Here is a 15,327-nt window from a genome sequence, read left to right on the forward strand (position 1 = left end):
GCAGCAAATACAAAAGCAGAACTGGATCACAGTTGAAGACAAGAATGCTAAAAAAAGAAAGTAAGCACAGGATAAAATACTGTGATGGAAATACTGCCTACATAAAGTCAGAGAGTGAGGAAGAATCGTTTGAATCGTTCTCAACAGTACCAGAGTTGGTGCTTCAAAGCAGCCTTCTGCCCTGAACTGGAAGATGATCACAAATTTTCACGCGACTAAACAGTCGCTTTAATCTTGTTCATGAAGAAACTGGTCAGACAGCAACCACAAAATGTATTTAAGCTTCCAAAGTCTGAGATCAGTGCATAGCCGTCAATCTGACACCACAGGGTATCACTAGTCCATAAATTCAATCTGGGACACCTTTTTTGCTCCTGTGATAGAATCATTATGAGGCCTACCCCATCTATGATCACCACAAGCTAGGATCAGAAAGAGACTACAGGTAGCAAAGGGAATGCCCAAGTCATTTCTTACAGATGCCTGTCTAACCCATTTTGAAATTGGGAGCGCTCATGGCATCTGCACCAAGTCCTTGGGGTATTTTTTCCCAGTGCACTGCCATCCTGAGTTATTTCATTATTTTTTCCTAATGCCTACACCTCATCTCCCCTGCTGCATTTTCAACTCATTATTTTCTTTACCACCCGTCAGGTTATACCCCATCTCTTTGCCACAGTCCTTTATATATTTCACAGCTGTTACTGTGTCTACAGTTCACTTTCTCTTCCCCACAGTTTCTTTCAATCTTTCTTCCCGTTTTACATTTGCTCACTTTCTGGGCGGCAGGACCAGCAAAAATTACATGCACAAAACTCAAGCTGGAGTGCTAACAACTGCTCTTTCAGAAGGGCTCAGCACCAAACAAGACCAACCCCCTACACCGAGACTGGTGGTGTCACGCAGGAGCACCCTACTCCATAGACCGCACACAACAGCCAAGCAGCCTGCATGGACTTTGCCCTCTTTCATTTTAGTGTGTATTTACTGTTTATTTATTGTTGGTTTTTTAGATTTAATGAGCTTCCTATCCAAAGATATGGTTAATATAACCTCTATCTTTTGCTAGCTTCTTTAACTGTTAATTGTGAGAGGACGTGGACTGGCTGAAGAGAATAGCCATAACCCATTTTATCTTGTTAGCTGTTGCCCTTTGCTCTTTTAAGTGGGAAGGGACCTTTTAATGTTTTATAGCATAAGAATACAATCAAATCTAGTACATATGTGTAGAAACTTTTGGAAATGTTTCAAACCTTGATTTGTTTATGTTCTTAATTCACCTTCATATCTTCTCTTGTAAAACATTTTTGAACTTGTGCACGCTCTTTATTTTAAAGAAAAGCACACAGCTTCAATTAGCTTTTCTCAGTGTTTAGCTATAGCTGCTAACCTTTCCAGAGCAGAGCTACGCTGTAAAACTTTTTGTAAAGAGAGCAAGAAAAATCACAAGAAAAGATCCGTCCCGTAACAGTCCAATTCAGTAAAAGCACCAATGACTGCAAATATAACTTTCAAGTAACTCAACTGGGCTAACAGTGAGATGTGCAGATAAGCTGACTGCACTGACTGAGACCAAAATCTTAATTGGAATGTGTAATTAAATGGGCAGCTTTCTCTCTAGGTTTCTTATTTGGGAATTCATAAACTTTGATTATGTATTAATGTAATGGTTTGGGTGTAGTCCAATACTATTTATTAATTTTGATTTGGGGATTTGCTCTAATTAGATAGTACTTTGACAGTGCTGTTTAATTCTAGTTTGATTGAGTTTATAATGGCTCTAATATTAGTATTACAAGTCACTTTTTTTTTACATTGAATAAAAATTTTAAGACATGATTTCAAACAATTAACAACACACAAGAGAGAGAAACCTGATTTGTTATGTTTTTAATTTGATGTGTTGTGTATTACAGGCCATGTCAAGTCACTGGAAATTAACTTGATTGGTCAATACAGCAGACAGCTCCCTTTTACATTTGTTTTCTTTCTCATATTGTATGAATCAAAAAACTTAAGAAATTAAAGATAAGAAAAATATTTTGAAAGGTAAAAATAAAAAGAGGTGATAGTTATTAAAGACATAAAACTGAGAAAATACGCAACAGATTAGTTGCAGGACATTGGCACGTTTGACTAAGAAACAGCAAGAAGGTGGCTGACAAACTCAGGGTGCAGCAAGCATATTCCCTCTCCATGTTTTAAGGTTTCTTAATGCTTGAAGTGAGACTTGAGAGTCTTCCCTCTATGTTTTTTTAACTCCTCCAGCTCCAAAGTAAGTTCTTTAGCACTTCATCATAACACTGCTGCCATACAGCTTTGAAGAAGGAAGGATTAAGTGTAAGCAGTGAATGAGTATTCTTGGGGGAGTGGAGGGTGGGTGTTGAAGGGAAGAGCTGCTTTGTTCTTCTCTAGCAGTCTTAGTGAACACCGGGATGAGAAATCATTTCACTGACTTTTTCATGGATCCTTATTCGAGCAGACATAAAACCTAACTTGGAAGAAACCGTACAAAGGCTTCACTCCAGCTGTTCTGCTGCAATACCACTCGTGGGGTCAGGTGGCAGACGGAGCTGCAGCAAGGGCTGGCGACTAACGAGCAGAGTGACACTGGCTGACGAGGCAGCAGATCGTCAGGCCAGGTGTACGGAACAGCCGCCTGGATGGGAAGCTCTGCTGCATGAGCCCAAGCTGACCCAGCCCTCCTCCAGCCTGGATGGACGCCAAAGGCACAGTGGCACAGAGCTGCTGGCTCCCTCCGGACTGCTGGCCCCGCACAACAGGGCTTTCTCGGCAGAAAAGTAAAAGAACAGGTCATTCTGCTAATTTTCTGCACTTTCTGTTCTTGCTCGAACGTGTGTGCTAAGGCTGTACAGACTGGTGTGTGTGTGGGAGAGCTGGTGGACGATCGGTAGCAGGCAGTTAGCTCTACCAGCCGCAGGAGGCTGTGCTCCTTCGCACATCAGCTGCTGCTAAGTTTGGTGTATACCTTCGTCTGGGGCAAAGGCCAACATCGTATTTGGTTGTTACACAAACCACGCAAGAACCCTCAGCGTGGCTCAATAAAATGTACCTGCAAGGAGTCAACGGTTGTGACTTACCCTTTGTTATTTAAAGTATTGCTTCCCACCGGAAAGCCTTGACTGTGGAAGAAAATACATCTCAGCTGAGTGGTGTTCAAACCCCCCAAACAGGGATGTGTCCAGCTGTGCTTCTGTCAGCCTTCCCAAGGAAGTGACATATCTCTGAATATATTCAGTAGCATTACTGTGTGCTCTGGGCTAGGAGGAGCAGGGGTTGTGGCATGTCCACTGGTCATTTTACTGGGCTGTATCTCTGTAGGCACCTGCAAACTCGTAAAAGGGCGATTTGCACTGCGGATACTGTGCACAAGGTGGTCACACGGAGTCAAAATCCACTCAGATACTCAAACCAGAGACAGACCCAGACAACATGACCCAATCACATCACAATTTGCCTTTACTGCACTTACTTTTCTTCATTCCAAACACAGACACTCACTTCTCAAGATGACAAAACATGAATCCATTATGACCCATGCTGACAGCAACCCTTCCAAGTGTCTCCTGTCCAGCTGTCAGAATATTCAAGCTCCTTCCTCCAGCAAAATGAACTCCATAAAATCCAAACCCACACATATAGACTTGTGACTCACCGCAAGTATAGACTAACCACAAAAAGGAGTAAAATTTTAATTTAGTGTTTCGATTCACTAAATCCTTGTATATTTGAATTGAAATGAAGATGCTGGGATTTCCAGCTCGAATGCTGCAGAGTATGGGACAGAGGAGTCAAAGAGTTTAGGGCCATGCTGCCTAGGAACTCACGAAAGGATGAAGTTACGTAGGCAGCACGTGATGACGAGGCTGTACGCTACATGCCAAGGCCATACCTACACCGCACTTTTCTGATCAACACTTTATTTTCAGTGTTACTACATGGTACACTTAAGAGTAGGCAAGACTGCAGATTTTCTCCCCTTTGTAACTTAGAGAAAATGCAGTTCCCCACCAATATATATACCCACTGTCTTTCCTTTGATGATTTCTATGTGAGCTGTGCAATACTGCTAAGTTCCTCATGTCTTTGCTTCAGTCTTGGGAGAAACTTAGCAAACTGGCCCTACTCCAGCAAATGCACAAACACATCTTTAATGTTTAGACATGATGACATTATTCACATGCTTAACTTCCAAGGACATGCCTCTGTGTTGTGCTGGAACCAGGCCAGGGTACTCAACACTTGCAAGGCTTGAATCTTTGATCACAGTGCACACTTCACCCCATATCAAAACAGGCTGGTTTCTTCTAATCAAATGGAGGTTTTGACATTTTGTTTAGCCACATTCTATATCTGCAGATTTTAAGATATTTGTATTTTTGACTCTATCATGTATTAAATGCTTTCGGTTTCTTTTCTCATAGGAGAATTTAAACACCCATTTTTCTTACTAATTTGTCTACATGGTCTATTAATAATTCAGGGACAAAAATCTGAATGGAACCCAATAAAAGCTCTGTCTAATGTATGATGCCTTTTTCACACCCATGGAAGCAAGATAGTTACTTCTCACCAGGGACTCCCACAACATGTTTGTTGTACAAATACAACATAACAGCACAAGTAATTTCAAAATATTTGCACCCTTGAATGCAGCAGAGCTGGCAGAGCCTATGTGGGAAAATAGTGCACATGCACCACAGAGAACACAAAACATAGCATCAGGAAAGGAGGGGAAGTGACATGGCCAAGCCTTAGGGAAAGATATTAAGCATAAAGGTAGCTGGGGGAACTGGAGATGGGGATAGTCATTTTACTGTCTTAAAAAGAGACAGATATTGATGAGGAAAAAAAATGGAAGAAATTCATGGAGCTACTGAAGTAAGCAGAACCAGAGAGGCTCCTCTATACAACAGGGACGGTGTGGGAGAGAACTCCACTGTGGAAGGGCTAAGCAACAGTGATTTGGATAGTGTGGGCAACATGACTACGAAAGAAAAAAAAAGGGGGTGGGCAAGGAAGCAGGCTGAGCTATAATCCTGTACATATTGTACACTTGAAAATGCCCCCACGAGTTGTTGGTATGTAGGTATGCAGGACCACAATACTGTAACAAGAAAAAAAGACTCTGGAGACCTGCCAGCAGGACAGAGGGCAGAGCAAGTCCAGGATGTAACTTAAAAAACTGTCAAAGTCATCTTCAACCTGAAGCAAACAGAAAGCTGGTTAAGATTTCTACAGAGGGAGGGTTGGTTTAGGTTAGTATTTCTGAGAGCTGGTGCAGAAACAAGCTTTTACATCCTGACCAGCTGCAGTCTGCAAAGTTCTAGACAGCAGAAAATCCCAGGGAGAGGAGACAGGGACATGGATAAATGCTCTGACAAAGGGATAAATAATACAGTCTCTGATATAGAAGGGATGGGGGTAAGAGCAACCAGAGGACTAGAGCTACTTGCTGTGGAAGATAAAGAGTTCAGGGCCAACTGCAGAACTGCCCTTGCTTTGTCAGCTCTGCTGCATGCCATTTGAAGCAGGGAAACTGTAATTAAGGGAGATGCGAATTAAAACCAAACCAGCATCATACTGGAATAAGGTAATATGATCAACTGGATCCAGGAGCTAATGGAATCAAAGCAGACAGGGAAATAAGGGACCAAAACAATCAAAGACGAGAGAGCTGAGTAGCCTCAGTCTAGAAGCATTTCCCCAAGACTGAATTGAGAGAGAAGGTGTCCCAAAACCTTAACTAAGTAATGCACCAGTACCTGTGTCCGGAACATTAAGCTTCTCCTTTCTGTGCTTACATTTGCTGACAATTTTGTGGAATAGGGTCTTTTTCTGAGACTGGAATGAACCTACAGACAACATTAACAATACATACTTTTAATTAGCAGTTTTAAAAAGGGTACAACAGTCAAAGTATGTACTATACAACCTCCCCTTCCACTAATACAGGATTCCATTTCATGGGGAAGCACAAAACCTGACCTTCTGCCCAGAATGGACTCTGGAGGCTTTCAGCAGGCTGTACTTCAACCCATTAGCTCCCAATGCTTAAGTGCATACAAAGCATTTTGGAGAATGATGACCTTAGGAAAGCTTAACCATACAATAAACCAAGGGGTTTGCTTGCTTGTTTAAGATATGCTCTCTTTTGGATGTGTACCGAGTTTGGCTGGAATGCAGTAAACTTTCTTCATAGCAGCCTGGATGGTGCTGTGTTTTAGACCGGTGACCAAACCAGTGTTGGTAACACACCAATGTTTTAGTTACTGCTGAACAGTGTTTACAGAGCATCAAAATCTCTCTTTCTCACTCTGTCATCCCAGCGAGTAGGCTGAGAGTGCGCAAGAGGTTGGGAGGGGACATAGTTGGGACAGCTGACCCACGCTGACCAAGAGGTATCTCACACCATATAACATCATGCTCAGCAATAAAAGTGGGGGGAGAGTTTTTTCTAAATTAGTTGTTGCTCAGGGACCAGCTGGGCATCAGTTTGTTGTTGGTGAGTGCTGGCTTTTGCATCACTTGTTTCTTCCCCCCCGCTTCACTTATTAAACTGTCTTTATCTTGACCCATGAGGTTTTTTTCTTGTTTTGCCCTTCCAATTCTCTCCCCCGACCCACTGGGGCAGAGTGAGCAAGTGACAGCCCGGGGACTTACCTACCAGACAGGGCCGACCCACCACAGAATGCAAGAGTTACCTTTGCCTTTTTGGTGACCAGAAATGAGTTTATACTAAGTGCAGAAGTAAAAGCTCCCAGGAGAGGAGGGTGAGGTTATGCCCAGCTCATGGTACCATTCCTGCTTTGATAGCAGAGTCTTTACTAGTAGTACTCGGAAGACATCTTATGTGACAGCAGACCACAAGTATGCCACTAGCAGAGGTCATCAAGAAGCTATCCTTTGTCTCGCTAACAGAATAAACAGTGATACGACAGCAACATAGACATAACAGATCAAAGATATAACAGATGCATGATCTCTACACTGCAAAGCCATTTTTATGGAGTTACTTTTCAGAAACTCCACTTCAAAATCTTATTACCAAAGGTACAGCAGGCAAGCAAGTCTTCAGGCTAGCTCAGAACAGACTGGCCCGAACAGTAAAGAGATGTATTGCAGGTGACAAGATGACTTATAGTCGAACAAGAGGGTGTCCTTCCCATCTGCAGCTGACCTGGAATAGGATTCTACCCAGCACAAATACCAGCCTCCTCCACTCCTCCTCATCCTTAAAAGGAACCAGACATATACACTGGCTATTGAGACACAACTGCAACCGTGTACTAACACCTGGTCAAGGTAAGTCTACATCACGCATCTGCCATTTGCTATCGCTGACTCTCTATACGCAGGGAAGGAAGGAGAAAAGTGTGTAGCATGTGGAGGAAGGATCTAGTCTTATGAGGAGAAAACCATTCATAGACACTAGGCTGTTTGAGTAATATTGAAAATTACTAAGAGAAAGCTAAAATCCAGTCAGAAGCAGGCACAGAACCCCTAAGATTTCGTACATGTTGGCTTTGTGGCTCACTGCTACTTGCGTTTTACTACTGAAGAAATCAAAACTTTGGGAAAAGATTAATAATCTTCCAAACGCCTAGAAGTCAAACAACAAACCAAGTGAAGTCCAAGTGAGACACCATCTTAGACAACATCAGCTTGAATCTGAATAGCTTCACTAGAACTTGTACAGAAAATATCAGAAAGTTCCACAGAAAGAGGCCATATTCACTCAAACTGATAGAAGTGTTGTTGTGCAAATTTTACAATAGCTTCCTGAGTATCACAGAGTTGGAAAAACAGCCTAGTGTCAGTACAATAAAAATGCCAAACAAGGAATGAAAAAGCTCAGGCAGGTTGAGGGAAAGCCTAAGTGAAAAGACTGAGCTTTTCTGAAAACTAAGGTCAAACACTTCATCCACATCAACTGTCTTCCCACAACAGTTCCACAAGAAGACAGAGGCAGAGGTACATAACTAGATGATTCTTATGACGTTTTTATTGTTTTTTAAAAATCAGAGAATTAGTGATTTTTGCAGGTGCTTGGAATAAGCAACACATTACATAGTATCACAGAAGTCTCCATTTCTACAGCTCAGCCTGCACCCTATAGACCATTTCAATCAGTATCACAGACTGTCAGCCAGTGCGAGCAACTCTTAAGCAGAATAACTGAGATGAAAAATTAAAAAAGAAAAAAAAAAAAAAAAAAAGAGATGGCAAGCATTGCATGAAGTAAACATGTCTTTCACCTCTTTTCTACCATCCAAGGCACCCCTGTTATAAGCTTGTACCTGTGACATGCAGGGTACTCCGAGGCACACACCACTTCCATGTAAAATTTTGTTCCCAAATGAAAAATCCAAGGACACTGACTTCGGTGGGTCAAGAGAAGCTGCCTTTTCAAAAGAAAAATTCCAATTTCCTACCCTTTTAGCTGTTATTCCTGTAAGGCAGTGCCCATTTACACTTGAATACCCTTTGGCCATGAATGCAGTGAAAGAGAAGATGGGCTAATAGCTAAATAGGTCAACATGTCATACTCAGACCTGAGAATGTAACTTCTGACTCCATGAGAAACTTCATCCACACTCCCTGCCTGCACTATGTAGAGTAAACTAGAGGATATGCTCACTGTGCTCTGTGAAAAGCCAAATTACAATCAATCATTCTCACACTTACACATACAAATTGTCTAGTAATTACTGAATAGACTATCTGGCAGCTCTTCAAAAATGGCCATATTCCATCCTGCCTTTAGATTAAGGCCTAAGCCAATGAACTACCAAATTCAGGATCTGTGCATGGCATATTCAGGTATGAAAACCAGAGCTTTTCTTTTAACAGAAATTAACTGAACTAAACCAATATGGAGAAGGCAAAATGTAGTCTGGACCGGAGAGCACATCTGCATGTAGGAAAGGCTGAACAAGGGGGCATTCCTGAGATCATGTGCTGGTTTTGGCTGGGATAGAGCTAATATCCCTTTTCAGGCTTCCCCAGGGGCACAGTTTAGGCACACTCACCCATGCAGGAGTTCACAGGACGGAGGGCAGGGCTACACCTGCTTCGTGGGGACAGCAGGCGAGTACTCTGAGACTTCGAACAAATGCCACTTGTCAACATTCAATCCAGACAAAATCCATAACTGGAAAAACTAACTAACCTAAAAGGCTTGCTGTTAGGCAGCAGACCCTGGATGTGATTTCATATAGAAAGTTGAAAAAAAACTTTTAATGTTAGTTTACGTGCTATTGTTGTACAGCCATCTGCAAGCGTAAAGTAAGTTCTTTTCTCCTGCTCCTTGTTCTCTACTGGAAATATTTGACATGGCTCTTCCTTTCCCTCGCACTTCAGCAGTTGCCACAGGATTTAAACACCTGCTAATCCCTGGCTTGTCCATTGTGCTCACTGAGGGCGGTAAGGATCCCCTCCTGGGAATACTTGCTATGGCCAACGGCAGCTGCTCCAGAAAGCAGCAGGCAAGAAAATGAACCCACCATACATAATGAACCATAACTGCATTTCCTCCACATTTCTGCACATATGCTCCCTCTGTTCCCACAAAGTTCCCTATTTTAAAGGGCCTGATCAAATAGAGAACACTTCAACATGATCATAAGAAAACCAGGACAAACAGATTTGTCTGTATATTTCTGCATCTCTCAGGAGGAAGATGCTTGTATTTTTAGGTCATGATCTTTGGAACACTACGGCATGCGATCTCCAGGCATCTGAATGCTTTGATCCAAGCAAAAAAAACCCCTGAGCTAAGACCGAGAGGAATGCCACAAAGAAGCATCCGTTTTAAGTTGATGCTTTATTTCTAGTCCTAGAGGCCACAGACAAAAAAAAAACTGTAGACAATCCCTTTCCCAAATAAAAGCACACTATGCATTCCTCTCCCTGCCTTCCCAAAATGAAAGCTTTACTGAAGTGCTTAGTGTATAAGTGAGCATTTCTTCACAGCACAAGGCAGAAATAATGACTATGCCTGTTGCTCATTTTTGCATACAAGCGGCTTAGTGACTCACTGCAGACTGCTGACTTCTGTGTGGTGGGATGTTTTGGCACATATGCCATTGGAAAGAAGAAAAAAAAGAAATCGGTCACAGCTCCAGCAAATGTCAGAGCAGGCCATCTGCGCTGATTCAGTGTAGCTGTATTTTTCAGCCATTTTATGACATTATTATTTTATATGCACGCTCCCAGTTCAAAATGCTTGAGGTAGAATTTGCCAAAGCATTATGGCTTATTCAATCCTGCTCTCACTGACGGAAGACCCCATTAATTTCAGGAGGAGCAGAATTTGCACAATTTGGAAAGCTCTGGGGAAAAAATTGCCTCTCATTTAAGAAAGTTCAAATTTTCCCTTATATATGTACATTTGAAACAGCTTTCACATTACAGCGTTCTTCAGGTGTTTTTATACGAAAAGAACTGGCTGAAGTGAGGACTGGACATGACAAGCACAATTTTCCACTTAGGGGTAAGAAAACATCCTGGCACTCTTGGCTGTTTGAGTTAGGTAGCAGATCAGGCCTCTTGTAGGTGTAGGTTAATGACATTTGACAGAAAATCAATCTGGCACCATTTACTCCAAAATAAAACATATTAAGGCATACAGTCCTAGTTACGGTCGGGGGGAACACCCCAAAACCAACAAACAAAAACATTTCTCCATTTTTATTCACGTAACATCCCGGGGAAGGTTCAGTGTGCAGTACTCCAACCTACTTTCCAGATTTTATATATAATTTAGTAGGCACTGATCTGTAGACTGCAAAAATTAAGTACTTATCTGAGAACTGAGAATGCCTGGGAAGTTTATGATCCTGCACATGCTCATTCATAAAAAGCAGGGAATGATTTTAAAGAGTGTTTACTAAACCTACCCCTAGTGATTATTATCTGGCTTTTGGAAACATGCAGAGGCCCCGACTACTAGCAGGCACTATTTGTGCTGGACATCTCTTCTAATTACCTTACAGAGACAACCCCAAGGAAGAGCGAAGCAGCAGAAACAAGTCCACATGACACGGTAACGCAGAGCACAGCAGAACAAAGTTAAGGTCTCCTACACCCCAACAGTCACATCCGTAAGACTATACTGACCCTTCTCAGTTCACACTCATCACATTGCAAGAATAAGATGCTACTTTTGTTTAATTCTGATGGTACAAAACCCCATGATAATTCAAAAAACCCAGAACCATTCCAAACCAAGCTCCACCATTTTGAACAACATGCCATTTTCATTTCCTGCAATACTTGCAGAAGCCTGGTATGCAGACCTGTATGCTTAACACCTTTGGAGGTCAGTATTCTCTAAGCATCTTCGGACTCACCACAGTTCACAGGCAAGCCACAGCATGACAAGGCTGAATGGCCTGTCAGTACACCACAAATTAAATTGAGGATTCAGCTTAATGAATGTTTGGCTCAGTTGGACCAGTTTCCCTATTAAGCTAGTAAGCTTGCTTGTATGCAATTTGGTTCAGGTTGTTTCAAAGTCACAACTCACATCCTAATTTTAAGCATCCGAACAAAACAGAACAAATTAAAATCGACCCATTGACATGGAATGTTTACTTTTTAGCAATCTTTCTTTTCCAAAAGAAAAATGGTTTGTCGGAAAGTTTTTCAGCTACTTCTTGAGAGCTGAACTTCACTCTCCAGGGAGCTGGAATGACTGACACAAGCTGACAGCTTGCCGGGGTAACTTGAGCAAATTCAACATTGGTTGAAATTAGGAGCAGATATCACTAGCTCTGTCTGGATTTAGTTTGGGGCTGCGGTTAGATGTTCACTACAGAAACAACAGTGTCACTATCAGATATTCCTGCCCTGGGGCTGCTTGTTGCAACCCCACAGCTCAGTCAGTGGAAAAGTTCATGTGACTGTTTACCATCTGCTTCAGTGCAAATCAGCTGGCTTAGTTTAAAGACGCCTTTTTGCCAGCTAGAGGCAAATGCTCCATAGCCTCCTCCACAGGGCTGTGCCAAAACTACTTATATCAGGCTTGTAACCTGCCTGCAGTTATGCTTCTGACCTTCCCTTGAGGCACGGCCAAATATATTCCAAAGCTCTTTAAGTGATGCAAACAGGGATAAAAATTAAGCTTTTGCATATGAACCTAGCCAAAAGCAGAATGCCATTCTGGGCTACCTGACTTGAGGTAGCATTCTAGCATGCCATTCCCAAACAATGTAGGGCCTGCAAATTTTTTAAACATACAGACACTTGAACAGGTAAATACTGTAGTGAGAAATCCAAGGAGCTGCTATTACAACTTCAACTGCCAGATCACGGTAGATGAAGAGATCTTGTTCCCAACAGATGTTGCTTAATTAACCACTGTATTATCATACTGTAAAGCAATTGATTCATGCTCGTTGAAGAAGTTCTGTCAAATACATAGCATAAAAAAATGAAAGGCATTTGAAGTCAGAACTCACTTGGTATTAGCAGAAGTCTAATTTTCCAAAAGCGACACTTCCACGTCTCATTATATAAGTACAAAAATCAATACCAAAATTGGCATGCGCTAGAAAAGAACAGCTGCTCAATCCTGCATACTGTCATGTGTGTAACTTGTGAAGTATTCAAAAGGCATAGATCTAATCCAGGGTCACCTGGTGAAAATAGCCATATTGGATCTGAAAACCTGTCAGTCAGTGGAACTACCATAGTAGCAGAAAAGGAAACCAGCTTCACATTGTGAACTGTGCATAATGAGGATTCTTTTGAGCATCCTTTTGTCTTGTAGAATTACTGGTACGTCATTCCTTCATTTTCTGATCCTTCTGTATGTATGCCTCAGTACTTCTGCCACAGTCTAAAAGCAGCTTTCCCTACCATATTCTCACTTCTCTATCACCTCTGTGTCACAGGTTGTCTGTATACAAAACAGCCAAATATGTCATAAGTTTCTCCCTTCAAAAGCATCAGCAACAAAGCTGGGTATGGAATTGGTTTTCCTGTCCTCTAACCTTTTTTATCGTGTCAGGACATTTTTGCTCCAAACTTATGATAGAGAATTAGAATCTTGATGAAAAAAAAATCCAAATGTTTCCTTCAGACACCTTTGGTTTCTTATGTTTTAATTTATAGAGCCTAAAATTACAGTGAAATGTAAACTGCCATAAAACTACGTTTTGAAAAATGTCAAAATGTAACCTTTGTCTGCCATTTTTCCCCATTTTCTTCTGGAAAAACTCATCAAATTCACTTACCTTACAAATATTTATGCTTTTGATAAATTTGCTTGCTATGAGGAATATATTTCATGTACAAACTCTAACCAGTTCTACTCCTCATGAAAATCAGGAGTGAAGATTGCAGCCTGAAAACTAACCCAGGTGAGAACCAACTAACTTCAGTGCTAGAAAAATATTTTTGACTTCACACTTTTCACAAATAACAGTAACGTAAGAACGTATAAATTCCTGCGCTTGTCATAGCATTGTTGTTCCTTAAGAAGGTATTGCACATGGTAATTTACCTTTGTTGGATTTTGGTTGTTCGGATGAGCCGCTTCCAACCTTTCTCTTTTTCCTCGGAACAGCTGAATTTTTCCTGTCAAAGGTAATAGGACTGTATTGAGGAAGGCTGTTGAATTTCTTTTCAAATTCTTCTTCCAACTTTGCTAAGCTAAAGGGGAAACAAAATCAATCAAATTAAATGTAACTCTGTTTCTGGAGAAAAAAATATTGTTTAGGAGCATGTGTGCGTATATACACACCTATCTACATAGAGAGAGTGGGAAAGAGATAAGTGCACACACACTGTAAACACCAAACTAGTATATACTAATCCAAACTTGGGATGAGAATGTACGCTCCAGCTTCTGCATTTGTAACTCAGTACAAATTGATTACATTAGTCGCACATAATAAAATCAGAAAAAAGAAATAAATCAACGTCATACTGACTGGTGACATTTAGTTCTGCTGCACAGATTCATAAAGGAGATTTGTCTGTTTTGTGAGGGGAATGAAAAAAAAGACAATAAAACCAATGAATAAACAAACCAATAAAATAACTTCACATAAAAGTTCTTACACCAGAATGGAAACAACAATTCAAGCCAGAAGAAATTGTCAAACTATTCAATCTTCTGGGGATATTCTAAAACCTGATGCTTTGGGGTGGGAATTAGCTTTGTATTCGTTCTGGGGGATTATATTTTCTCCTCTCATATTTTATTTGTTGCAAGATGAAAAATGCAACTAGCTCATGCTTTCATGAAACCCAACATCCCTCATACTTCAGACCAACCTGAATGACTGTAACTAGGTTGCCTACAACTCAAGAAATTCACGTACATGCTATTGTTTTTCCTAATAGCCAGATGAAAACAAACCACTCTAACAGGATGGTATGGCATAGCATCTCCGGCTGTAATGACTACGCTGGCTTGCATAAGCACTCTGTTCCAGCAGATTTTTGCAGCCAGGCAGGAGAATAGGAAAGAACTGTATTTTAATAGAAGGCAGTGTGCACAGCTAGGCAGATTATAAATAGCACTGTCAATGATGGGGGAACAGTGACATTTTCTACTCATATTTAACTGTTTGCTATGGAAAACCTGAACTTGACAAAAGTTGGCGTAACTGTTGGAGGGATGGCCCTTACACACTGTACACTTGGAATTATCACAAGAAACATGGCATTTTTCTTTGCTTTCTAAAGCAGCACTTCAAACAAATTGCATTCTGAAAGCTTTGCTACACACAATGATACCTCATTTTATCTCTGTAATCATTACTTCTTTCAGTAAGCAATCTTCCATCTTAAAATACAGCTTCGGCTCTTGGCAGACTGTGTGCATGGTGGGGTTGGTTTGGTTTGTTGCGGTTTTTTTTTTGTGTGTGTGCGTGTGTGCACATGTTTTGTTTTGTTTTTAAATCACAAAGATACCTGACATTAGTCGTGCTCAGCACTGCTACCTTTCTCTCCCATGCGGATGTTCCCTGACAACCACAAAACAAGCTGATTTTCTGCTCTGACAGCTGTCATGCAATTCCATCCTCTGCCCCAGCTCCTCTCCCGCTGCCTGTTGCCACCTGCCCCGAGGGCATAGGAAGGGCTGCAGCTCTAATTGGGAAGGCCCAACCCTGAAAGCAGTCGAGCTGCCATCCTGGCTAGTAATTTAGAGCATCTGCGACACAGAGGGTGCTGCTATCCCTATGTCAGCGATTCATTATTAAAAAAAAAAAAAAAAAAAAAAAAATCATTCACATTGTCATGAATTTTCAGAGCATCTCACAAGCCTGGTTAGACGCATGGAGCTGAGCT

At 41.4% G+C, this 15,327-nt stretch overlaps 1 protein-coding gene across 16 annotated transcripts in view; it reads right to left on the minus strand.

The window, feature by feature from the left end:
• The window catches only part of BBX (BBX high mobility group box domain containing), a 147,385-nt gene that overhangs the window by 10,653 nt on the left and 121,405 nt on the right, over positions 1 to 15,327 (minus strand). For 13 of the 16 annotated variants that reach the window (XM_075034141.1, XM_075034133.1, XM_075034145.1 and 10 more), the window contains 2 exons: positions 13,532 to 13,680; positions 5,787 to 5,876 (listed from right to left, as the gene is read on the minus strand). In XM_075034141.1, the coding sequence (XP_074890242.1) occupies positions 5,787 to 5,876; positions 13,532 to 13,680 (239 nt within the window). The remainder of the gene's footprint in view (positions 1 to 5,786; positions 5,877 to 13,531; positions 13,681 to 15,327) is intronic. The other 3 variants (XM_075034130.1, XM_075034134.1, XM_075034132.1) reach the window with 3 other exon arrangements.

Source organism: Buteo buteo, chromosome 8 (assembly GCF_964188355.1).
Source record: "Buteo buteo chromosome 8, bButBut1.hap1.1, whole genome shotgun sequence".
Lineage (NCBI taxonomy): Eukaryota > Metazoa > Chordata > Aves > Accipitriformes > Accipitridae > Buteo > Buteo buteo.